The sequence below is a fragment of the Dermacentor silvarum genome, chromosome 1 (assembly GCF_013339745.2).
Source record: "Dermacentor silvarum isolate Dsil-2018 chromosome 1, BIME_Dsil_1.4, whole genome shotgun sequence".
In the NCBI taxonomy this organism is placed as follows: Eukaryota; Metazoa; Arthropoda; class Arachnida; order Ixodida; family Ixodidae; genus Dermacentor; species Dermacentor silvarum.
In genome coordinates, this window is record NC_051154.1 from 400,581,201 (window position 1) to 400,607,572 (window position 26,372).

At 46.8% G+C, this 26,372-nt stretch overlaps 1 protein-coding gene across 7 annotated transcripts in view; it reads left to right on the forward strand.

Annotated features, from left to right (window-relative positions):
* LOC119437550 (uncharacterized) overlaps positions 1-26,372 on the forward strand; it is a 110,141-nt gene that overhangs the window by 16,820 nt on the left and 66,949 nt on the right. For all 7 annotated transcript variants that reach the window (XM_049660696.1, XM_037704550.2, XM_037704551.2 and 4 more), the window contains exons 5-7: positions 4,772-4,881; positions 7,616-7,793; positions 22,608-22,727. In XM_049660696.1, the coding sequence (XP_049516653.1) occupies positions 4,772-4,881; positions 7,616-7,793; positions 22,608-22,727 (408 nt within the window). The remainder of the gene's footprint in view (positions 1-4,771; positions 4,882-7,615; positions 7,794-22,607; positions 22,728-26,372) is intronic.

Sequence of the window (26,372 nt, forward strand, 5' to 3'; positions counted from 1 at the left end):
GTCACGACATGCCATAGTAGACTACGTTACCCAGCATGGGGCTGCCATCTCGAGGGCCATGCGCAGTGCCAAGATGGAATCGTATTTGTTTTGACATTTTCATTTATTTAACTTGAAATTAGCTATTATCTATTAGTGAGAATGTTCTCATGACCATGAGAGCCAAATAGCATTCGTGGACAGGCTGTCTTTGGTGCTTTCGATGATGAAATTTCAGATGCGAGAGCAATGTCGCTGCTAGTCCTGAGGCAATTGGAACATGTCAAAATGCTTGGAAAATTGAAGTTCCATTGAATTCACTTTGTAGTATAGAAAAAAGAGATAGGCAAGAGCCAGCTCCAAATACACAGATTGGCTGTTGGCTCACCAAGGCGGTGGTCTCCAGAAACAGTGGACGACGAAATGTCACGTGTGCTTTAGACATCACCTATAATTTGCCATCAATCTTGCATGCATTTTTGAAGGGCCTAAAGTTTTTTTTTTCTTTTTTTTGTACGCACAGAAAGTATCTCAAGAAATACTTTCTCGCTAGAATTTTGTGTCAATGCGCTATAATAACAGACACGAGTGGCTAAACATTACCCCTCAAGCTGCAGCGTCCACCCCCAACTTTTACACCGTGCCGCCCTCGCTATGTCCTACCTCCTTCGTGTGCTGACACAAGCAGCAAATGCAGCCAAATGCTACATGCAGCAAAAAGAGACGGATGCTGCCGTAGGGGCGTTTGCCGCATTGCTGCGAGCTTATGTACAAGCTACAAAGCAGCTGAAGGTTGTTTTAAGCCTATTGATGAAGAGGACAAGCGAGAGGACACACACACACAAGAGCCACCTTCAACAGATGCTTTATTAGACCAATTTATAGGCATACAAATCGCGCGCAGGCAAAGGTGCCATGCGTACTCTGAAGTGTGTGCCTTCAGTTGCTTTGTCAGAAAAAATAACTGTCTCTTCTGAACGTGATTTGTATGCCTATAAATTTGTCTAATAAAGCATTTGTTGAAGGTGGCTCTTGTGTGTGTCCCCTTGTTTGTCCTCGTCGTCAGGTTGCGGGCCCGGCCGCAGCTGCCGCATTTTGATAGGGGTGAAATGTAAAAATGCACGTGTCCCGTGCATTGGGGGCATGTTAAAGATCCCTGGTGGTCAAAATTCATCCAGAGTTCCCCAACTACGGCGCGACTCATAATCAAATCGTGATTTTAGCACGTAAATCCTAAGAATTCATTTGTAACATTTCTTTGTAGCCATCTGCACAAATAAAAAAAAGCCACGACTGACTTGTAAATGTGGGACAATGGGCTATTTATACCGTTTCTTCTGCTCTTCAATTCAAAAACAAAAGAAGGTACGTTGGCATGGGGAATCAAACCCACACATTTTGTGCAGGAGGTGCAGAGAGTACCATTACGCCAAAATCTAACTCAAGATGGCGGCTCTCTGACGGTCATTTTGATGCATTGTAAGCAATGTTCAATTGCCTTTGCAATGCTTTTTTTCCAGATCTCGGCTTGTTAGGATATTTTTCGGCTACCATTTTGCGGAAATTATACCAAAACTTGACTCCCGGACAAATCCGGAACCTGCAGTAACACCTTTCTTTTCAAAACGCCAGGTGACCACTGTGTTGACTTAAGAGGTTGGTGTTGACATGCAGCGCTTGCGTCTTCTATAGCGTATAGTCGCTGCAGTTTGCTTCCTGCACGCACCCGCAGTGCAAGACTAGCATAATATAGCGCTGGCACCATGCATGTTCCTGCCGCCAAAGAAGACATCGCTGCTCCTATTTTCACGTGAGAACCTCCTCCACGTCTCATCGGCTGCCCTATTGCCAGAGCCGTTGCAGACAATCCGCATCCTGAGGTGGAAGGTGGCCATTGGTTTGAAGAAACGTCTACATTTATTGTATTTGTGCACTTATTTTTAAGAGTACACAAATTACTTTGCATAGGTATGCTATTAAAACTAAGCTTAATGTAGCAGCATGTTTCAAGCATTCCTGATGACGAAATGTGGGTAGCCAGTCGGTTCGCTCGCCTGAGTGACATCACTCACCCACACTGCATTGCATGTGAAGGGGCTGCTGAAAGCTCCAAACAGTGGTGCCGGTGCAATCGGTAGCATTTTTAAAACCTTGTACAGTAGAACCTCGCTGTTACGTTCCCGGGTGCTGCGTTTTCCCGGCTGTTACGTCGTTTTCGGCTGGTCTCAGCATAGCCCCCATAGAAACCAATGCATTGGTAACCCCGCTGTTGCGTCGCAACTGTGGGACCTTTCCCTCATCGTACGTTCCGAACTGCCACCCTGCGCCAGCCCAAATGGCCATTTTCACTTTTCATGTCGCTTGGCTTGGTGGCTTATGTGATTGGCCGCCCAAAGTGCCGGGGGCGACACCTATGACGTATTTTCGGTTTCCGCCAGCAAAAGCATGGTCTTTGAGATCTGTATTTTCTATCTAAAGATGGTGTCTATGACGCATTGTGGCCCTTGAATTGGTTTTGGTGCATAGATGTTCTGTATAAAGTCCAAGGGCGATAACACCGGGCGCCGTATGCTGTATGTGTGAGTGAATGGTGCGAGGGGAGCCGACGACCGCGGCTACATCTCGCACGCGCAATAAAAGTGGGGAGAAAGCACGCCTTCCGTTGTGCTCGAGGCACCACCGAGGGAGCGAGGGGGGGGGGGGGGTAGCAAAGTCACGGGCGAGGGAGGGATAGCGGGCAGCGTTGTACTTTCGCATCAACTGCGTACTGCGCGGCAGTGCGCGGTCGTGCAGGCCGTATCTTGAAAGGGAACTCCGTTGGGGGCAGAGTCTAGGCAGTGTAGGTGCGTCGGCGGCTCGTAGCTTTGTGCATGCTGTGTGTTCTCTGCGCTCAGTTTGCGTTGAAGCGATGGACAACAGTACTAAGGTCACTCGGCGATCCTCACGCCAGCGTTTGACAGCGTGTGTCCATGCTTACCGACTGTGATGTGTCCATGTTTGCCTGTGGGCACTGACACCATGCTTGTTAATAGTCAATAAGCGAATGTTTGCAAGTTTATATGTACAATAAAACTACTATCCTTACTTTGCATAGCTGTCTACTAATTTGCTATCGCAATCGATGCTTCGGCTTTCATGCGAAACTACGACTTTTTTTCACACGTAAGAATTAAAATAATGCGTGCAGTTCAATACTACTCTCATTTCTCAATTTTTCCTGTTTCTCGGCTCTTACGGTTTTTTTTTACGGTCCCATGAAAAATGTATCCACGGGGTTCTACTGTAGTAAATTACACGCTTCATGTAGAGCGCATACATCTGTCTATTAATGATCACAAAAACCTACCCTACCAACTCGGTATTTATTGACCCTTTTCACGGCGATCCCGTGGGCGCTGCCATGTTTGATCACGTGGTGACATGCACATTGCTTGCCTCAAATGCCTTCGTGTTTACAGTGGATGTGTATGACGCCGGTGTTGCTTGGCAAACCGCTGTTTCGGGAGGTATCGTAGACGGTGACTGGGTGAATGATGCGAAGCTTTGGCCACAGATTCGGAGAACATGCAAAAGCGCTTTCGGAGCTGATTAAGCTACGTCCAAACGGCGCGAGCAGCGTATATGGTGCTTGCCCTAAAAGTGGGGCTGAATATGTATTCCAAGCTATCCAAACTTTCCGCTCGTGAATTGAATCGGGATTAGAGTGTTTTGCTCTTCGTTCTTTATTTGGCAAATATTTTGACGCAGCGGCTTGTCGCGTTTCTTGCTCGGTAGTTCCTCGGTGCGGGCACTATCTGATTATTATCTGCCCAATCACTCGCGGGTGTGCTCAGTTCCGTTAGATTTGTTCTTGCTGTACACAAGGCTTAAACGTATCTGTTCTGTACAATCTAATACCTTGTAGCAAATGCGTATTACCGCTAGTAACTCGCTTACTATTGTGGACCGTCGCGAAACATTCAGATTCGACCATTCGTGCGCTATCGGTGTAGTACCATCATTTATTGTGCGTATATAATGCGCATATATTCAAGTGTGCGCCCATTCACTTATTCTTGACACGTTGGCGAAAGAGTGTAAGTTTCCGTGCTGATTGGGGTTAGCTATGTGTAGATACTGTGCGCGAAACCTACTGTGACAGAAAGCGGCGCTACTTGCTTAATCATTGTTGAACGAGCAGTGCTCACTCTTTCCAACGTTCCGGGACTGAAGCCCTTTGTTTGAAGGTTGACTATACAACGCTGGCTGATGAGCAAATTCCCGTATCCTCGAGGGAAGCCGTACATCTTGAAGTGCCAGAAACGTGTACGGACAGTTGCAGCAGCAGTCCGCGAACTTGGCCACACATATTCATTACATTCCTTATAATGTCTGTCACTATTTTTGCAGCCAACTTTCTGCACACGCCCTTCAATTCACATGATTTAATCCAGCATGATTGTAGCACAGTGGGTTAGCGAAAACTCGGTTGCATTTCCGACAGATGATCGCACAGAAGCAAGGTAGAAGCGGTAATGGTTTCGTATTCCTGCGTGGTCGTCGAAAGTGCCATCTCGTTTCTCTAGAACAAACTGCCCCGTGAAAAGGGTCAATAAATTGTCAATCGGTTTCAGCGTCCCTTTAACATCCTTAGCCATTTGAGGGTCCTTTGCCTGTTACTTTGCTGTCAGGATTGCCAAGACATCAAATTGCTGACAAAAAAAAAGTGTGGAACAAAAAACTTGCTGAACGATATGCTTGTTTTGAGTGCACTCCGGTGAAGCGCAGTCTACTAACTGAGCATTGCGTGCAGGTGCGTGATACGCTGCTGTTTGGCGGTCACCCCCTGGAAACCCAGCTGATGCTCAGTGTGACCCAGTGGTCGTGCGATCCCACTTGCATCCTTGTGGCCGGGTGCTCCAGGTATGCACTGTGCACTCATTCTAATGACTGGTTGATCATCTGGCCCATTCCACCCCCCAGGGTCTATTTTTTTTATTGTAGATTTAAAACCTTCAGAGAGACCTATTTCAAGACGAAAATTACTGCAATTTTTTTTAGTGACCATGAAGTGACAAAAAAAATATTTTCCATTAGTAAGCATGCATTGTTTATTCATGAATGCAGATTGGCTTGCATAAATACTTATAATCAGAGTTACAAAAAAAAAAAGGTAGGTACACTTCAATAGACACAGTGAACTCCAGATAAACGAAACTCGTTTAAACAGAAATGCCGGATAATCGGAACATTGACATCAATTTTGGTTGGCTGCCCATGGGCTCAGTATTGGCTAACTTTGGTTAAACGGAATCCATCTTTTTGCAGACTCCAGTTAAACGTAACTTTAACCGGAACCACCAGCAACATCATTGGCATATGGACCAGGAAAAGTACTACGCCAAACATGTCAAATGGTGATGCTATAAATAACGAAGAAAATGCAATCTATCAAGCAGTTGCTCGAAACTTTATGTAAATTAAAGATGTCTAAGTTGCAACAGTGTTTCTATTGAGAGGACTTGCAGTCGGGCTACCACTGTTGCTTTGTTCACACCGCCGTGAATAAGATTACCTCACATGATGGCCTTGTTACATGCTTTGTAGAAGCAGCTGAAATATTATTGAAGTTCGTGGTGATGACTGATACTATTGACAAAGGCATTGGTATTACTGTTCCAGTGCGCATTACTGTTTCACACCTGACGGCAAGCGATGCAGTTGAAAGTCTGCCATGCTATTTTGAACACGAGGACTACACAGAATTTTTTAGCTAGTGAGCACATCTTTGCACAAATGAAGCTCCAATATTTAAAGCAGGACGCAGTAAAGTCCTTGTTTATTATCGCAGCAATATAAACACTCTCGGACGCGTTTTGAATAAATCGATTTCGGGGATGTGCATGTCCCTCGCTTAAACGAAACTTCGGATAAACGGAACACATTTTTTTTGTACCTTCAAGTTCCTTTTAAGTGGAGCCTACTGTATTACAATTCGAATTGAAGGAATTGCCGCTTGACTCACTTGCAGAACAACAACCAATGTGCACGTCCATAGCATCATCGAACCATGCATATGAGTGCATGCAAGAAAACTCGATGGTTATGCACCAGTAAAAAAAAACCAAACGAGTCACAAACGTGCAGTAATACTTCATCCCATTGCCAATGAGGGGTGATCAGTTTTCGTGAGTCTCAAGAAAAGAAACTCTGGAACCTACGAAGACTCGTGTATAAAAGCCGACGCGCTTCACCTGCTGATTGGATTTCACCGATCGCTGACTGTGCTTGCCGCTATCATTGTGCTTTGAGTGTCGCTTGCTTTTGTGGGCACAAGTTCGCCCAATAAAAAGTTGCTTTCATCATTCACAGTTTTGCTGCTGTGTTCTTCGCCGTCACTACCACGTGACTATATTCACCAAGACAATTTTTCCTATAGAATCGGGACACTTCAGTTAGTCAACCAAGAAAATAGGCTGACTTCAGAAAGTGGTATTCTACAATGGATCACAGCCTGGTAATTGAGAAACCTGTGGAGTGCAACCAACCTCTTCATATGGCTTTCATAGATTATGCGAAGACATTTCGTTCTGTAAAGATAGGCAAACCTCGTTAATACGTACCCGCTTGATGTGCAATTGTGGTTTAAGCATAGTCGCAAAGATTGCCCCACCTAGACCCGATTGAACCCCATGTGGAGGAGGTGAGAAAGGGGCCGTCGCCGTATCTTGAAAGCAATCTGCGACGTGGAAAAAGTGCGCGTCCGTGCGGGCCTCATCTTCAAGGCGATCTGCAGACAAAGTGCAACTAGTGCCAGTAGCTTCGTATGCGCTGTGCTTTCGATGTCTAGTTCGCGTGGAAGCAAGAGACAGCACGCTCGCTGCTGCTGCCGTGCCTCCTCACTCCAGCGTTTTGAGAGCGAATTTCCGCTATCATCGAGCGAGACGTGTTCATGTTTGCCTGGGCGCGCGTTACACCGTGCTTGTTAATTTAGTTAGTAAGTGGGGCCTCGTGGACTTTGGCTTGCGGCCTTATCGAGTTCGAATATGCCGTCGTCGCGGCAAGTGAAGATTTCCGATTTTTTGCTGCCTACCCGCAAATAAAGCCTGTCTGAGTGTGTGTGTGTTTGAGAGCGTCGTGGTGTATAGTTCTTTTCCGGCCGGTAAGTAGCCGTTAAACTGGAATTGGCGGTTAGTTCGTACATCGTTTAGTGCGTACCTAAACATTGTTCCCGGCCTACTACTTAACCAGGTTTGACTGTACCAGCAGTCATGGAAGCATTGCAGAGTCAAGGCGTACAGGAAGCATACATGAATATCCCAGCAAATACTCCTCAGCCACCTTAATTCTCTACAAGAAAAGTGGAAAAAAATGCACGATCAAGAGAGGGGTGCAAGGAGACACAATCTGAATAAGTGAATAATTTCACTGCATGCTTAGGCGTACTAGTTTCATTGTTACGTGTGTGCAATTTTTGTATTCATTCGCAATGCAGTTCGATGGGACATGTTTTTGGGTCAGATGACTTACTGTGTTGAAGTAGTTAAAAGAGCAAAAGTAAAGCATTTAGGGCTGCCTGTATGTCAGTTTGCAACACTGGTTGACAAATTAACAGATGGCAAGGTGGGAAATGTAGTGAAGGACGCACCGTGTACAGGATGGACGAGGAGTTGTGGCACGTGACTCTGGTGAGCATGCCTGGGGTCAAGGGTGGCGAGGTGCTGCACGCCTGCTACCAGTGCTCGTCGGGGGGCTCGGGCAATCCACGGCTGCTGGGCAGGGGCCACCTGTTGCTCCCCATGGGCCAGGAGCTGGTGCTGCTCAAAACACACCAGGTACTGTGCCTTCTTGCAACAGCTGGTCTGGACTGTGGACCTCCTGCTGTTTAACCTTAAAATTTTGGGACAATTACTAACCTAGCTCAAGTGCTTCCATTTTGAGTGGGGAAAAAGCCCTGCTTACTAATACGGTTGACTTCCGTTATTTCGACCCTGACGGGACCGACAAAATCGGTGAATTATCCAGTGGGTCGAATTAAAGAAGGTGCAGAAAAAATGCTGTAACACACTACTGATTCATTTGGTAGTATTTTCCTTATTTTAACACGAATGGGACAGAAAGTGGGAGCCACTTTCTGTGTGTCCAAAGTGGAAAACCAATGTTGAAATAAAATTAAAGCACCCAAACAAAGCAGAAAAATGGGCAAGAGTCCAATAGTGTTGCAGAATTTCCAAAAGTCATACTTGCCATGGTGGCTTAGTTGCCATAGCATGGAGCTGCCAAGCACGAGGTTGCAGGATCAAATCCTAGCTACGCTGGCTGCCTTTCTATGGGGGCGAAATGCAAAAATGCCAGTTAAGGTGAACGTATCACGGCCGCCATCTTGCATGTAGTTCAGATTCTCCCACCAGGTGACGCCACTCGGTCATGTTTGGAAAAAGTGAAAAAAATCTGCCCTTCGCCGTTGCAGCAAGCCCCGGTCTGGCCTTGTTGCGACACTGTGACAGCTGATCGGTTGTAGTTGCCCCCCCTCCTTCTTTTCGGGACAACTTGTGCCTGGTTGTTTTGTTGCTGTGCGTGGTGGCCTTGTCCCTCCTGATACTTTCAACAGTGGCTCGGTCGAACCTTTCTTTATGTAAAATGGTCAGTGCTGATGATGGTGGCTATTAGTGGTTCGTCACTGCCGCTTTTGACATGGCTGTCATGTGAGCGTGGGCCGCTGCTTTGAAAGCCGTCTCGGCAGATGGCCTGCAGACCAGTGCTCACTGCAGAACCTTGAGTGATGTTGATCGTCAACTAGTTCTGTTTCTTTCTCGTCCTACTGTCTTCTTTTTTTGGCATTCTGCAAAGTATCAGCTCGCTAAACGAAGGTTCTAGGCTTGAAATGGTCACTATTGCTTTGTGCCTATAAACAGATATAGATAAATAAAGGAAAGGGAAGGAAATTGTTACGGACCGCAGTGACTGTCTAGCGCAGTCTGCTGACACCTGAACAGCAGTCAACAGTTGAGGAGAGCCGGTAAAAGAGTAAGGGTAAAGGTTAGTAGAGAGTATAGAGTAATAATGAAATATTTATAACAGAGCGACTAAATAAAAAGCAGAAAAGACCGTTTGTGAAGTGATTTCCTCGAGAAAGTTTGTCATCAACCCCGCACACAGACTCTGTTAGGTCACGTGGAACAGCCAGGTGTCGACAGACTGTTCGAAGAAGTAACAGAGCTTTTATAAGCTACCCCGGTCACGCTAGCCTATGGAATAAGATCACATGATCTACACAGATTTGCTAAAAGTACTTTTTCTAGTAGTCATTTGTCTATATGGTGTAAATTGTGCACGTGTTGTCTGCCTTTTTCGCGCTGTCCACGCTTTCCTTTCTTTTTCTCTCACTCTCTCACTCTTTTTCTTTTTTCTGCTGAATTCGGAGACTTTTGAGCGTATGTGTCACTGTATTCTGTTGTGCACACTATTGTGCATGCAATGGTGGAAAAGCTTTGCAAAAAGAAATGGCAGAAAACTGCTCGATCAGCTGCCACGCACCGCAACAAGCAAACGGCAGTCACTGCAGTGATTTTCGAGGGTACGATGGTCACTCGGGAAAAGAAAGTGCACAATGTGGGGGTGCGACCATTATGCGAGTGCGACGATTACACGGGTAAATGCGATATATCTTTCAACGAGAAAAGCACATACTGGAGGATGAGGAGGAAAAACATTTATTGAGGAGAAAAAAAAAAAAGAACATAACAAGCGTACTGGAAATCGCGTGTTTCACAACTTCACTGGGCGTCGGAACACGTGGCATTTGGTTAGTAGCACGCGGCTTGGAATGCTGCAGGTCACGCACCCATCAGCACTTTTCGCTGCAGTCTGCAAGGCTTCCTCATTGTTTGCTGATAAATCCTATCGTTCAACCGGCGTCGCGTACAATAGTCAAACACAGTACCCTGCCACACACATCGCACCTCTCCGCATGAGGAAAGCAAGTTTCCAGATATTGTCCTACGAGCCTGCAAAATAGGAGGAAGCGAGGGCAATTTGCAATTTTCCTTGGCACAGTGGCAAAATAGCCTAACCTGCTGGCTAGCTGGCATGCACTCGTAATGTACCGTGCACGGCGCTTTCTTTCTTTCATATTTTTCTCCCCGCAGCCACAACTAAGTGAGCTTATGTAGGACTACATTGAAGGCGTGGTTGCAGACACGTGTGCTTGAAGGAATGTGGGGTAGGCACGGTGACTGGACTGAGCCAAACACTCAAACCTGGAGAAGCAATTCCCTCCGCGTTTTGCCCGCTTTGTAATGTTTAGTGGCGCCACATTTGACAAATGTTAGAACTGACGTGAAACAGCTGGCCATCTTTTTACACAGATGGCGCCACCACCAAAAATCGCCTGTGACATTTATTATTTATTGAAAATCTTTTGTTTCAAGCACTGCTTAGTAAAACTCGTGAGTGCTAGTAATTACAAGACACTGTATGGCTCTAGTAATGTGCAACACTCGTGAATTAGCGCGTACATGAAAAAGAATGTCAACTTGCATGGACCTGGCCAGCCGAAAAATTAGCTAAATACACTGCTGGCCTGTAGATTCCCTAATTAACATAAGCCAATTATCTCTTCATAGAATCTGAGAGAAGGGCTTGCTGCTTGATTATTAAAAAAATTCAAAGTTTCAGCTTGAATAGTTTTGTCCCTTCTTCGGTAATGTGTGACTAAGTATAGTCATAAATTTCCAATTTGAAGCAATAACTTACGAACTGTTCATTAGAACACAAAACAACTTCACATAGATAAGTACACTGTAGCCTAGAAAACCACTAAATATTGCCATCCTGAGTTACAGTCGAACCTCGATAATTCGAACTCCAAGGGACCCGAAAATTTGTTCAAATTAAAAGGAGGACGTATTTTTGAAGTATTCGAGCACCATAGCACGATTCGTGAAATGTCGCGGCGCACAACTGCCCATGCCGGCCAACGCTCGATTCCCGATAACGGCAGCAAACGAAACTTCAGGGAGCGGACGGTGCCGCCATGGCGACGGGCGGGCGCGCGCTACGGCCGCCGACGGTGAGGGAGGAGGGTGGCAGGGAAGCGGATTTGGCCTTGGCAACTCCGCCGCTTCGATGGCTCTCCTCGCCCTCTCTCTCAACTCCCTCGCAGCTCCCTTACCTTCGACTGTCTCAGTGCGCGCGCACCGCCGGTGCAGCCAGCCCGGCGCAGATTAGCCCGCCCCCTTGAAGCTTCGTTTTCTGCCGTTATCGGGAAGCGAGCGTTTGCCGGAGTGGGGGTGCCGGCGCCACCAGTCCAGCTAGCCCGGCGCCAGCTTACCCCGCTCCCTAAAGTTTCGTTTTCTGCCGTTATCGGGAAGCGAGCATTTGCCAGCCTGTGCAGTTTCGTTGGCCGGACTGGGCCTCCGCCGCTGCATTAAGGGGTCTCTCCTAAGCTTTTGCTCTATGGCTGTGTCAGAGCAATGCCAGTCGGAGGCGCCGCCGCGTTGTTTGGTGCGCTGCTGAGAGTATTGTCGGCCCTCGGTATGTTCGAATTAACCGTCGCAAATGCTTTCGTGTTCGAATTGCCGAACGTTTTCACCCATTGAAATACACATAACTTTGACGGGACCGCAGCGTCAGGTTTATTCATAAACCGGCAGTTCGAATTAACGAGATTCGACTGTCTAAAGAAAAAAAGATATCCATTCATAAGCTCTTATAGTTTTGCCCATTTTTATTGGCACCTATCTAAATGTCTAATTGCTTTACATGCAATTTTTCTTCCTAGAAACCTTATATAACATTTCATTTAAAGGCACAGCAAATTTCATTTTGTTATGTTGAACAGTTTTGCCGGAAACGCAGTACAACGGAGGCTAGTACAACAAAAACGCTGTTTTTGATTGCAGTCAGGTAACGGCTAGGTGATAATGCTAGGTGCCATTGGAAAGCGCAGAAAGTAAGCCTTCTAATGCAATAAAGTTCACATTCGTCCAATGAGCGCAGGAAGCGAGGTACGTCCGCAAACAATGACTAAAATGCCAAGCGCGTGCCGCCGGAGTGGGATCGCCACCTTAAAGAAACCCAGGTGGTCAATCGTAATTGTATCAGGGCCACGTAAAGCCCCAGATTTAATAAAATAGTCATCTTCGCTGCATGGTTTTTAAAGTCAGCTTTGCCACGATATATTTGTGTCATGCGTTAGAGTATACAAACGTCGCAAAGGCAGTTTTTGGTATCATGCCCAATTGCACCGCACAGGCAATTTCAGGGGCAATTTTCTTTACAAAAAACAAACAAAAAAGCCACATGTTAGAATCGGGTGAATATCGTAATCGGACATTGTAAGCTATGGCTATTGCTTGAAAATCTTCCTAGGCGTTTTCAATGAGAGATGACGTGTGCTCAACGCATGCCCTGCCTCCTAAGCTCCGCCGAGACAGACACTGCCCCTAAAGGGGTCACTATTTAGGTCGCGATAGCGGTCAGGCACACGCGTTCCGTCTGGTCAAGTTCAAACTTTCCAGCAAAGGTCAATTTTAGGATCAAAATAACCAAAGTTTGGTCCCATAAGAACGCATGGGTGACAGCTGGGAGCTTTGGCCAGGATTGAATTAACCGAAAAAGTGAATTAACTAGAGTCGAATTAGTGGAAGTCTACTGTACTAACACTATGAGATGGAAGTCTAATGCTGCAATTGTTCAGCCACTAGTGCGTGCTTTTTTTATTGTGTTTGCTGACAAAGCACCTTGGTGGTGGCTTCTTGCATTGTTTTGTGTACTATCCTGATTGAAAGAAACGCGAACAGCGGAGCGCGTGGCCGAAGCATAACTTAAGGTATAGTGCGCGCCGTCCTACAATCTCTATAGTTGCAACAGTAAAAGCTAACATGGAATAAACAGGTAGTAGTAGTAGTAAACGTTTATTCCATGAAGGGGATTGAAGGTTGAGTGGGTGGGACCCTCAGTCCAGGGCTCCACTGGCCTTAGCGGCTTGCTGGGCTTGGTCGAGGAGAGCCAGTTGGCTCTCCCGTTCCGTGCTAGCAAGCCAGGTCTCCCACTGCCTGTTTCTGGGTATTTGCCCTAATTTGGGGGAATTGATATTTGGGGGCCGCGAATTGCACTCCCACGTAATGTGGGCAAGAGTGGGCCGCTCTCCGCACCATGGACAGATAGATGTCCGCGTATTGTGTGGGACTTATATGGTGTTGTCGGTATAGATTTGTGTACGTGTTCGTTTGTAGTCAGCGCCAGTCACGAGCCTGTTCCCCAGTAAGGTCCGGGTGCGGATTACTAAATTTTTGGCGGTCACGTCGCTGGTTTTCCAAGATGTCACGTGAGCTTGTTAGAGGTTCGTCGATAGGACTCGTCGGCGCTCGGATGTGAAATACGCGAGCTAGCCGATCCGCCCTTTCGTTTCCCTCCAGTCCCGTGTGTGCTGGGCACCACACAATGGTATGATATTCTTGTAAGCCATGTCCCAAAATGTTTAAGGCCGCCTTGGGGATGTTTCTAGTTAAATAGAGGCGGCAGGCTACTTGGGAGTCTGTGAGTACCGAGGCTGACTCTCCTCTCCGGTCTTTATCCTTGATGGCTAGGGCGATTGCTACCGCCTCTGCCGTACTAGTTGAGTTTGCTTTGGTAGAGGCTGCTACGCTCGATCGTTGGCTTACAGCCGCTAGGCAGTATCTGTTATTTTGTATTTTAGCTACGTCCGTGTAGATCGTTCCGGGATGCGAGCCGAAGCGCTTTTGTAGATTCTTAGCCCTTGCCTGCCTTCTAGGTTGATGATATTTAGGATTCATGTTTTTTGGTATTGGAGAAACTATTATTCGATTCCGTATTTCTCGGGGCATTGGGGTGGTTTCCTCGTTTAGGTACTGGGGTCGTAGGGGATTACCTAAGTGCTCGAGCAGGGTCCTGCCTGTTGCGGTGATATTGAGCCTTTCCCTTTGAGATATTATTACCGCGGATGCGTGCTCTTCGTACGTGTTGTGCAAACCTAGGGCCTCCAGTCTATCTGTGGCGGTATTTTTAGGTAGCCCCAGGGCGGTTTTGTACGCCGTGCGTATCAGAATGTTGATGGCACGTATTTCAGTGTTTGTAGGGTGCTGGTAAGGTAGGCTGTACGTCACCCTGCTGATTATGAAAGCTTGTATCAATCTGATTGTTTTGTCTTCTTTAAAGCCCTTCCTGTGGAAAGTTACCCTGTGTATCATTCGGGCCACCTGTTGTACTGTAGATTTAAGCAAGAGTAGGGTGTGATCTACTCTGCTGTTACTTTGTAACCAGAGGCCCAGAGTTCGCAGTTTTTGCACTTGCCGTATTGGTTGGCCTTGGAGTGTTAGCCGGATCTCTGGTTCTGTGCACGTGTATTTTGCTTTAATTTGAATAAATTCCGATTTCTCCGGCGCGCAGCACATGTCCGCCATGTCTGTGAAGGATTCTACTTTGTTTATTGCCTCCTGTAGGGTGTTTTCCTTATGCCCACTTGAGCCTGTCGAGGCCCATAAGGTAATATCGTCCGCGTACAGTGCGTGACCTAGATCTGGTATTGTCTCCAGGGACAGAGCGAGTCTGCGCATTCCGATGTTAAATAGCAGTGGTGACAAGATGGAACCCTGCGGTGTGCCCTCTGCCTGGTACCTGTATTTCTTCCGATCGGAGTGAGTCGACACCTATGGTGGCCGTGCGATCTTGCAGAAAAGAGCGTATGTAGGCGTATGTTTTCGAGCCACAAGCTAATTCTTTCAGCTCTTCCAGTATGAGCTGGTGCGATATGGTATAGAACGCTTTCTTAAGGTCTAGCGCTACCACTATTCTATCAGAGCTGCCGGCTGAAGGGTTTAGGACTTCGTCTTTTAGCATGAGGAAAATGTCTTGGGCGGATAGATGGGGCCGAAATCCAAACATTGAAGTTGGGAAGAGTTGGTTGCTTTCTATGTGAGCGGTTAAGCGCGTTGGCACGACTTTCTCAAATAGTTTCCCTAGGCAGGATGTGAGGGAGATTGGTCGTAGGTTTTGAAAGTTTTTGGCCTTCGCGCGTTTGGGTATGAGGATTATTTTAGCTTCTTTCCACTCTCTCGGCACCAAGCCGGTGTCCCAAACCTCTGTATTAAAGAAGTCTGTGATTTGATGAAGGGTTTCGTGACTAAGATTTCTTATCATAGCATTAGTGATTTGATCACTGCCTGGGGCTGTGTTTTTCTTTAGGGACTGCGCTGCTGCATGTACCTCCGCTACTGTTATTGGGGCATCGAGCTCATCGTTAGCTGCGCCGTCGTAGGCAGGGTAGTGCTGCTTTTGGGGAGGGTTTCCTATATAGGTTTCTCTAAGTTTCCGCAAAAGTTCCTCATCCGTACCTTCGAATTCGCTAGCTATTTGCCTTAGCGTTCTGGAGGTGGCTGTTTTAGTGCCTGATGGGTCCATCGTACTGCGGAGTATGGCCCACGTTTTTTTTTGTGTGCAGGGTGCCCTGCATGGGGACGCACACAATTGTATCCAAATGTTGGGCATATTCATTCGCCTCTTGGGACAGTTTCGCTATTCTAAGTTTTAGTTTTCGATTATGCCTCTGTCGTTTCCATCGTTTTATGAGGCTACGCTTGGCTTCCCAGAGATGCAGTAGATGTGAGTCTACTGCCGAGACGTCGTCTGTTAGCGCCACCTTCTTGGTGGTCCGTCTATAGGCCGTCCGTGTTTGTTCTGCCCAGGTCGCCGCATTGTTTAGCTGAGTGTTTGGTTTATTCTGCCGATACGCTTTCCAGTCGGTGATCGTTGCTTGGCCTCGTGGTCGTCTAATCTTGGGCGAGTTTACCGAAATGCTTATGATGCTGTGGTCGCTACCTAGGTTTTCCTCGAGGTTAGTCCAGCTGATTCGGTCTAAAGTATTTGCAAACGTGAGGTCTGGAAAAGTATCTCTCGTGACGCTATTTCCTGTTCGCGTAGGAGAGTCCAGGATGGTGACTAGCCTCATATTGTGGTCCTCCATCACCTCCACGAGGTTGCGACCTTTAGGAGAGTCCCTCGGATACCCCCAGTCTGTGTGTGGCGAGTTGAAGTCCCCAAGTATTAATATTTTATCCTGATTTCGTGCTAGGGATTTTGCATGCCAAAACAGATCTTTGAAATTGGCGGATCGTTCCCTTGGGGGGCTATAGATTTTGATTATGATGGTTTTGGATTTGCTGCGTTTACAGGGCCAGATTGTTAGAATTTGGTGCTGAATATTTGTTTGGGACATGTAGCTTACACTCACTGCGATGTCTTTTCGAACCAGCGTTGCGATTTTTGGGTGGTCGGGGTGGGTGTGGTAAACATAGCCCAGTAGGGTGTGTATTTTATTTCCTAGTTCCTGAATACATATTATGTCTGGCTGGATTGGCGCCGTTTGCATGAAGTGGGATAATGCGGCTATCTTATTGTGGAGAGTGCGACAATTCCATTGCCAAATTTCCAGGGTTTCATTTGAATTTGGACGTCGATTAGCCATGATTAATACCTTCGCTGTCCGTCGTCTCTCTAGCCTTCAGGCGCCGCATTGGGGCTCCCGGGCTAACATTTGCTCGCTTGCGCATGGCGCCGCGTACGATGTTGACGGATTCATCTACATAGGTTTTTAATTTTTGTAGCTCGGTGCACATTTGTTGTTGGAAATTCTGCATTTGCTGCGCTAAAATTGCGATCTGATTGGACAGCGTGTCCTGATTGATGGGTTTTGGCTTCGCAGATTCCTTAGCTATCACCGGTTCCGTATTTTTGGGTATGGATTGAGTTTGGGTGGAGCGGAGTGCGGCCAGCTCTTGTTTGATTTCGGCTAAGCTAGCTTTAAGGAGTTTGTTTTCGGCAAGAATGCGTTGGTATTCGGGACTTTCAGTTATGGCTTTAGCAGTGGATGACGCAACTTGCGCCCAGCTTACCTGTGGGTTGGTTTGTTGCTGGCCTTTCTGTAGGGCAGCCCTGGACTTTGTAGAGGGTGTTTGGGAGAGATTTGTGGGTTTTGAGAAAGGGAAAGTTTCATGGCGGCTCGTGCTGCGATGTCTGGATCCCGATCGAGATCTTGAGCTGGATCTTGATTGGTGCCTCGCTCGCGGAGTGCGGCTGCCAGATCCGTGTCCAAGTCTCGGGAATTCTTGGTCTCTGTAGGCTGCTTCTTCCTCTTCCGAGCTGGACCATCGGGATGGATGTTTATGTTGCAGCTTGCTACTGGTATGTGGTACAGTTTTCGAGGATGGTTTGTTGCGCTGAGATGCGTTGGTGTGCTGCAGGCGACGGTTTGGCTTCAGTTTTTTTTTGCAGCTACGGTCACCTGTGAGGTGTGGCTCCCCGCACATGGCACAGCGTGGGGTGCATTGGTGCCCTTCCGTGGGGTCCGATGTGCCACACGTGCGGCACACTTGGAGTTCTGGTTGTGGGCACACGTCTGTGCGGTGTCCCACTTGTTGGCACAGTTTGCATACTTGCACCGTATTTTTGTAAGGGTAGCACGCTAGCTCTCCTCCTTGGTAGTAGACGTAGCGTGGTACAAACGTAACGTAAAATGTGATCACTGCAGTCTTTGAGTCTCCGAGCATGCGGGCTTGAATTATTTCCACACCTTGAGATCGGATACGTAAGTTGAACTTGAGGGTGTCAGATGGGGTATGGGGCGGTATGCCATGCACTACGCCGCGCACAGCCTCGTCTCCGGTGGCCACGTACGCGTTCACTGCATGCGGCCTGCCGTTGATGACGATGGAGGTAAGTTTGCGTACTCGTTCCGCCACTTCTTGCAAAGGGGTCGATACGATAAAAATATTTGAGCCCGGTTTAATACGGAGCATGAAGTGCTCACCTTGTACGTGGCCGTTGCATGCTTCGATGACCGCTTCGGCGAGCAACGGGCTGGTGAGCGATCGGATTGGAAGTCCTTGGTGGGGTCTTATGACGACCCTGAAATCGTCGCGTAGCAGTGGTGGAAGCTTCCGGTATTTTGGCCGTCGTCGGTTATTCCCGGAGGCGTTCTGGCCTTGAGCAATTTCGGAGCTGGCTCCGTTTCTCGATGCTTGTTGTTGGCGTTCCTTTGCTTGTGCTTTACGCTGTCGCAGGGTGAGTACCGTTTGCCAGTCCTCTTCTCCAGCGTTTAGTGTTCTCGTCGGACCGCCACCGCTGTAGCTGCTGCTTGGTCCTATGGTCATGGGCTTGGATGCTTGGGGTTCGGTATCACGGCAATCCATGCCTTCGGTGTCTTCTTCGCGTCCTCTGCGCCAGACACAGGTGTTTGCGCCGCCATCTAGGGCCGTGTTCCTCGGCGTTCCGCCGGGCGCTGCCGCTACCACCTACGCTCCGGTAGGCTTAGCGGGGCGCTCACGATGTTGGTGACTTCTGAGGTCCGTGGTGGGATGAAAAACGTTCCCTGGTCAAGAAATTTGGTATCCACAGGTTCCGCTTGCATTCATGGATCGAATGGTGTCGGTCAATCCGGTGTTTTGAAGAAAAGTTAGCTGAAACGCATAGGTATTCCAAGAACGATATGAGCGCGTCTGCCTCATGCGGGGCGCTGCGCGCGTCTCCGGAATAAACGGGAAAAACATTTAAACTCTTTCCTTGGGTATTTTTTGTAGGTTACGGCGGAATTTTTTTCAGAAGGAAATACTGCACTCAATATTTTATACAATACATAAACAAAGCAGCATTAATGCATTTTTCACACATATATGTTTTACTAACGAGATGTATGTCATAAAAAAGATATGTTGATATTATCGGCTTTGATCTCATTTCTGCCAGAATAATTGGCATTTTAAATATATATGTAGCTCATTTCGTTGTATTTTTGAACTTGACATGCAGACTGTTTTGGTGAAATGTGAAAGTGACAGAGATTACTTCGATGTCATACCGATTATCAACTGCTGCTTTGGCATTGGTTATATGTGATTGTGGTTACTTTTATGATGTAGTGCTCAACTTACCAGTTTCATCTCATTTCTGCCACAAGTACTGGTGGCTCAGTTTACTGCACATTCAATAACCATCCATTTTTTTATTGTTTGTTTCTTGCACTTTGCGTTGATTATTGTATGTGCAATATGTTTCATCATAAAGGTTAATATTTGAGATCCTTCGGTGATACTTTTAACTCCAGGAGTCGTATGGCATATTTTGCCATCTGCTCCGAAAACACCAATAGCTACTCCAAACTAGCATTTTTTTCTGCTCTGAAAGCACTTATGACTGCTCCATAGTAGCATTTTTTTCTGCTCTGAAATCTGCTCCAAAAAAAAAGTAAAATGTCTTTTCCATCGCTGCGAAAGTGAGGGCACGGGCAACACTCAAATTACGGTAACTTGGTCCGCGGTCGCCATGTTTTCGACACCGGATATGAGACGCTACAGCGCCTGAAATTCGGTCGCCATCTATTTTTTTTTTCCAATTATTATTACTTTGCTTTATGTGAAGACCGCGGGTACTTGGAAATTAACCTTTCAACGTTTGTAAATATAAACGGATGCAAAACTCCCGGTCGCACGCTTTGATTCTCGGATATGCGCGGCTGCTTAGCCTACATGTTTTGCATATGTGCAGGCCTTGAAAATCGTTATTTTGGTTAGTCTGGTACCGCTTATAGTGCAGTAATATTTGCAACAATATTTATTTCGAGAAAAGGACCCACACATATATACAATTTTTTCGCATACATCATCATACATGCGCCGTTTACAAAAATGCCTTACACACCATTACGCAGGTAAGCTAACTCTTTGCGGGAAAGGCCATTCGGTGGTTGTGAAATGCAGTTATCCCCGAGCCTGTCGATCATTTCTGCTTCGATAATTTCGTGAGTTAATCTTCCTCGTGCTCTTCTCACGATGGAACAGTCTCTGTATGCTGGAGCACACGTCGAGCGGTCACCTTCATCCGCCCCGGCATCAGCCCACTTGCAATGCCTGCAGTGAGCGTCAAGGAACCCACCCCGCTTTTCTGCTACAGTATACCGGTGTTCCTTTAAACGCTCGTTGAGGCACCTTCCGCTTTGTCCCACGTAATTTTTTCCACACCTTAGAAGAAAGTTGTAAACAATTGCTCCCGCACATTCAACAAACAGGTCCTGGTGTTTCTTTTTGCACATGCGCTTCTCGAACAGGCCTGGTCTGGTTACTCTGCACAGACATTGCAATCTTGTAGAAGCTGAAAACACAACCCTAACATTCGCATGTTGACCTATTTTCTTTGAACGGTGTGATAGGCTGTGGATATACGGAATGACAGCTACGTTCTTCTTATCTACACAAGGTAAGCTGGAAGAAGTTTTTGATAACTTCGACCTCAGCAGGCTCTCAGCAAGGCTAATAAGGACATGTGTGGGGTAACCTGCCAAACGAAGGCGGAGGATCTGATCATTGAAGCTGTCGGTCATCAGCTCAGGGCATGACTTGCATGTGTGTGGGTCCTTTTCTCGAAATAAATATTGTTGCAAGTTAGCGCCTGTGTGTGTCACCTCTTCCTTCGTCCTTGTCTTTTTTCACGCGCTATAAGCCTCACGATTATACTAGTGCGGATATTCACAACTCCGGCGACTTAAGTTATAAGCGGTCTACACTGTATGTGAAGTTAATACTGATGTACTAGCACTGGGCTTTTTGTGTAATATTTAAAGTGAAACTTGGGCTTCATATTTTTTTTCTAATAATCGGCCTATTATTGTGAAATTAATGGAAGTGGAGTTTTGAAAGAACGCTTTATCAGTGTAAACTGGTTGCGCGACCAACTGTGACTGTGACCAAGAAGCGGCTCACAGTGACCGATTTTTCACACTGGCAAGCGTGGCCTGCCTGTCGCCACACTGCAGTGAAGCATACGACGCCTCATCTCCGATGAAGCAGACGGCGCAGCAGGGTGCTCTCGCTAAATCATCTCCGTGGTATATTTGTCATCTGAATCGTAATAAAGATACTTATTGGCATTCACAGATGACAAGACGGCTGCAGCACCTTTGGATCTAGCCATCGCAGGCAACTGACAAATGCAAACGTGCTGTGGCCCACGCTGTTTTCGTAGTCCCCTCACGGTCACCATCATTATAACAAAAACATGGTGGCTGTGTACAGGCACAGGAAATTCTGCTCAATACTAGGAAATGAAATACAAACTCAGAATGTGGCAGAAGCTGCTTTACAGATGTGAACCAGGTTCCAAGTTGGGATATGAAGAGATTTGTCCACCAGAGGCTCCGAAACCACTGGCAGAGTGAGTGGGATGTGGAAACAAAACAAATTGCACTCGGCAAAACCACAATTGCAAAAGAGTCTTCCACTGAAACTTCCTAGACAATCGGAAGTAGCACTCTAGATTACGAATATGACCAACACATGGCACACACCTGCATCAGGAGACTCGCTGACCTGTGAGAAATGTGGAGAGCAGCTTATCATTCTGCACATTTAATTAAATGTCCTCATTTTCATCGTGAAAAAAAAGTATGCTATTTTAAATGCATTTTTACGCATCATATACCTTCACACTCTTGCCCATTTTTGTCAGAAGAAGCAATGTTTCTTTTAAAACTGTTTCAAAATACTTGGAAGAAGTGAACTTTTTTTTAACCGTATCATTTGTCATCTTAATCACTAGTCTCATTCTCGCAGGTGAGCAAGCACTGTAACCACGTCTTTAGTGTGGCTTTATACACCGCTATTTTACGTTTATACCCGCGTAGAGCCATTGTCTTAAATTGGCGTATGTGTAGCATGTTCTTGTCTTTTTTTTTTTCATGTCCAATTAAAAATGATTGTCGTGGCAAGTCCCGTTAAAAAGAAACGAAGCTCTTTGATGCCAACTTGGGCCACTGGGTGTGTGTGCCGCTCGTCAATGACAAAAAATTGTCACTTTCGACGGTGGCAATACGTTGTGTCGCTGTATTGATGCAATGCTAAATGCATTACCATCAAGAGTCGTCATAAAATGGGTTCTGCCTAATTTTTTTATTGTTCGCATTTGCCTTTAAACAAATGCACGAGTCAAAGATATTCAGCACAAACTATACCAGGACAAAAGAAAATCTCATAAAAACTGGAATCGGTGTGCTTGAAAACCTTTGTTCATAATGAGTGTTTGACAAGATTCTCGTGCCACGAAAATGTTACATATTTGCACAACCCAAAGTGCTACTATTCTGGACACACATTTCACCATGTTGTCTTTCTGAGCGAATCGGAGCTGACCAGGTAGTGAACTTGAAGATACTGAGGAAAGTGTCCAGAGAGTAGTGGCCACAGTTTAGGGTGATGTTTTTGTAGCAGCTTCAACGACTGTAGGGGATGTTCAGTAGGGTAAAAAAAGACTAGGACGGACATAAGAATGAGAACACAGGGCACTAACTTCCAACTTTTTATGTCGAGAAACGTAGTCGTTTTTGTTAGATCTTTGGCGGGGGGCATGTCAAATGGGGTGTGATGTGATGTTACAACCGTTTGAATCAGCCAGTTTCTTTTGCAGTAGTGATAGTGAAGCAGTGCTCACACACCTGGCCGCTAAATTTTTAACTATAGTGGCTTCAATTCACTTGCGTGTCAGCTGTTCTCTGGCTCTGCCCATGACACGGCACTGGTCAAACTCGTTACCGTGACCGAGCAACTAGCCCTAATTACCAGCTTGTTCGATACTTCTGGTTTCAGAATGGGAGCCTGGCAAGGAGCATCTGCTGTCCAAGTGCCGGCTGGTCCTCCACCGGGCTGCAGCGACAGGCTGAACTGGGCTCGGCTTTGCTCTTCCTCAGCGTGGTCCCACCTCCACAGGTAAGCATGCCACGTATTGGCCAGCTTTGGGGCCTCTTTTTTATATTTTTCATGACTAGGCTACAGAACACAGTGCTGCCTCCTGTTCTATTCTGGAACACCCTGAGGGAATTGGAGCCCTCTGAATGGCAGGCTGGCATGGGGCGCACTTTGCAGTAGTGCCTACACAATTGACAGCTACACTATACACTACTTATAACATAACCGCTTATAGTGCAGGACAGGATATAATATGGTCTTTTCAGACTCCCGTTAATTTTCCCATAGCACTCTATGTATGCGCGTATCGCTTATAGTGCAGTTGCGGTACACGAAATACCGGTTACAGTGCAGCTGCCTGTAAATTCGGCAGTCAACCTAGACGGCAAACGCTCCCCTCAAGCCACAAATGCCGTATTTACTCGAATCTAACGCGTACTTTTTTTCCGATAAAACAGGTCCAAAAATTGCGTGTGCGTTAGAATCGAGTACGACCCTAAATCTTCATTACCATATAGCCGTCGGCATTTCAAAATGGCCGCCTCGCCCGCACGTCGAGCCTAGCTACTTTCAAGCCTAGCCACCGTAGCTTCCTCCGTGTGCTGCAGTACACGTGCTTAGGCAATAGTCTACCGTCTGTCTTCACGTTCCCAGCGTCTGCTCTATCTATCAGCATGAAGTACCGAGTTCATCATGATGCCGCATTTAAAAGGAAAGTGATCATGTGTGCTGAGATGGACGGAAATCGGGCCGCATCACGGGCGTTCGGAGAATCCGAAACTTTTGTCCGGGACTGGCGCAAACGGAAGGAGAGGATTTTCTCCAGCAAAGCAATGCGGAACGGTTTCAGTGGACCGGAGCAGGACGTAATCTGCGACGATCCACTTGGGCGATACGATCGCCTTGGCCCTATCTTGAAAGCAATCTGCGACGGGGAAAGTCATCCGCACGCCGTGTTTTCGCCGCTTATAGGTCGGGTTGAAGCGAGAGGCATGATGGCACAAAGGTCAATTCGCTCGCCGCGCTTCGTCACTCGAGCGTTTTGACAGTTCGTTCCCGCGGTCAACGACCGAGATGTGTTCATGTTTGCTTGTGCGCGCTTGACACCGTGCTTGTTAATTTATTTAGTAAGCGAATACGGAACATAGAGCACCGTGACAGCGATGGCAGAAATGCGCCTGGAGTGTCCATTATCGCAATAAAATAGTTGTTTTGGTTATATAGTTAAGGGGGGACGCGGGAATCAGATCGCGAAAATCACGAGAAAAATCGGTTTTTGGAAACCCCGCATTTCGTTATCTGCAACGCCTAATCTACGCTGTATCAAAATGGTTTGGCTGAAAACGCGCTAAAAGTGCCCGAAAAAAATGAATTTGTCAGTGCGCAGGGCGAGAAAACAGCTTTAAATCGCGCAAAATCACCGCCGTTCGCGGAGCCATATCTCGCATTTCCCGCCACCCAGCGCATCTTGGTATCGTTCGAAAGCTCAAAGTTTCGCCGTTCCGCTACAGTGTACTAGAAGGGGCAGTGCAGCGGGCGGCACTCTCCGCGTGGCTCCGGCAGCGGCGTCAGTAGCGGCGGCGCTGCGATCGAACACTCTTGAAGAGAAGCAGACGACACACCCGCATCCACTGCGACGCTCGTATATGCTTGGCACGCGCTGGAAACATTGTTCAGATTTTTGCCCGTAAGCACGTAGTTTATTTAGTGAGTATTGTCTGCTTATGATCAGAAAATACAATGCGTACTGCTTTTTATTATTTTTTTGCCACAGAAAGAAAAGCGGTCTCTGAAATGACTATAGCGCGTCTATCCTCGCCGCTTGAATAACGCTCTCGATAATACAGGCAGTTTGGATCGCAATTGAGTCCCATCCAAATGAGCTTTTTTAACACGTTCAGAAATCATAATCGAGTTTGTTAAGCTTACAGAGCTTGAGTGCGCAGACGAGTCTACGATCGTGAGCGATCAGATTCGGACTGTACATAATCGCAATCGGCTGGCCGAGTGACAGGGGAATTAAACGTAGCTGGTCCCCGCAACAACGAAAACAAGTTTAAATTAAGCAGGTACATTGTACACTCGTTATCTCCTTGGTTACACCTTTTTTTATAGGGTTTTACGTGCCAAAACCACGATCTGATTATGAGGCACGCCGTAGTGGGGGACTCCGGAAATTTGGACCACCTGGGGTTCTTTAACGTGCACCTAAATCTAAGTACACGGGTGTTTTCGCATTTCGCCTCCAGCGAAATGCGGCCGCCATGGCCGGGATTCGATCCCGCGACCTCGTGCTCAGCAGCCCAACACCATATAGCCACTGAACAAGCATGGTGGTTCTTGGCTACACCTTCCAATGACAAGTTAGGTGACGGCCTTGAAAAAGAGATAAAAAAGAAAAAAACTGCGCCAATCAGCTGGACTCGTTGCTGTTTAAGCGAGCTGAAATTTTCACAAATTAAAAAGCTACACAGGAAACATACATGCGCGAATTGAAAAAGTCACATACGTCCACAGATGCAATTTATTCTGAAAAAATCACTGAAATTCAGTTGTTAAACCATGTCCCACCCACAAAGTAAACACAAATGAACAGAAGAAGAATAGCACAGCAATGATGCAGGAAGCCAAACGGCAATTCCAGTGAAATGGCAAAGTAGCTAAACGTGCTACAGAATTTCACAAAAGGGGCACAAGCTCATGGTCTGTGCAATCTGCAACTAAATGCTAACAATAAGGCATCACAGAGTATGAGAACACATATACGAGGTAGGGCACAGAACATTGATATCTGGAATAGCTTTCCACACTAATGCAGTGACAGCATTGCCATGGTAATGGGCAACAAATGAACTACAATTGTGCAGCTGCTTGGTTTGCTTCAGCAAATCCGCACATTTAGCAAGATTAAGTGAAAAAAAATAACAGAGCAGGTTAGGGAGACAAAAATAGAACATGCCATATGATAGTTACACTACACCTAGTTCAACCTGCTTAGCTTAAGGTGTTTGGCTGAATTGCGCTTCCTCAGCAGTTTGGATTTGTTTTCGGCTTTCACAAAAAAGTGCAGTCTCATGATAACATAAAACCCGACCATACGTGCAGTTAGGCTCTTTTCATGGTCTTCGCAACCGACCTGCAAGGGGGAAGCATGATGTATCATGTGCAAAACATCCATGATATATTCACTGTGAAATTTGCCCCCACTGAAGCAGTTGGTAAACACATCTTCGGACCTCCTCTTTCTCACGTTTCTCTTTGGAGGCAAGCGCTTGCTTAAATGTGGAATGGTGGGAACAGCGCCCGAGAGATCGTAGGCGTCTCCCGCGGAATCCGTATCTCCGTGGCATTCAACCAATGCACATAGTCTCTAGCCATAGAATAAAGAACCTCTAACGATGAAGCACTGCTCAAAATGTAGCTCACACACTGCGGAATCATGTGTAAGCCTCTAATCGCATCTGTGCAAATTACGTTCCCAAACGCTTCTTCGCTCCGGGTCTGCGGACGCTTTAAACGGTGAAAACTTCGCCGTTTCTTTGCTTCGCGAGTACCCTGCGCTGCATCCAGTGGCGAAACAATGGTTTAAGCGTTGCTTAGGGGCCATTCGCGCGCTTTAGCACCACACATTCAGAGAAAAGCGGGAGAAACAGCACCCAACAAGCG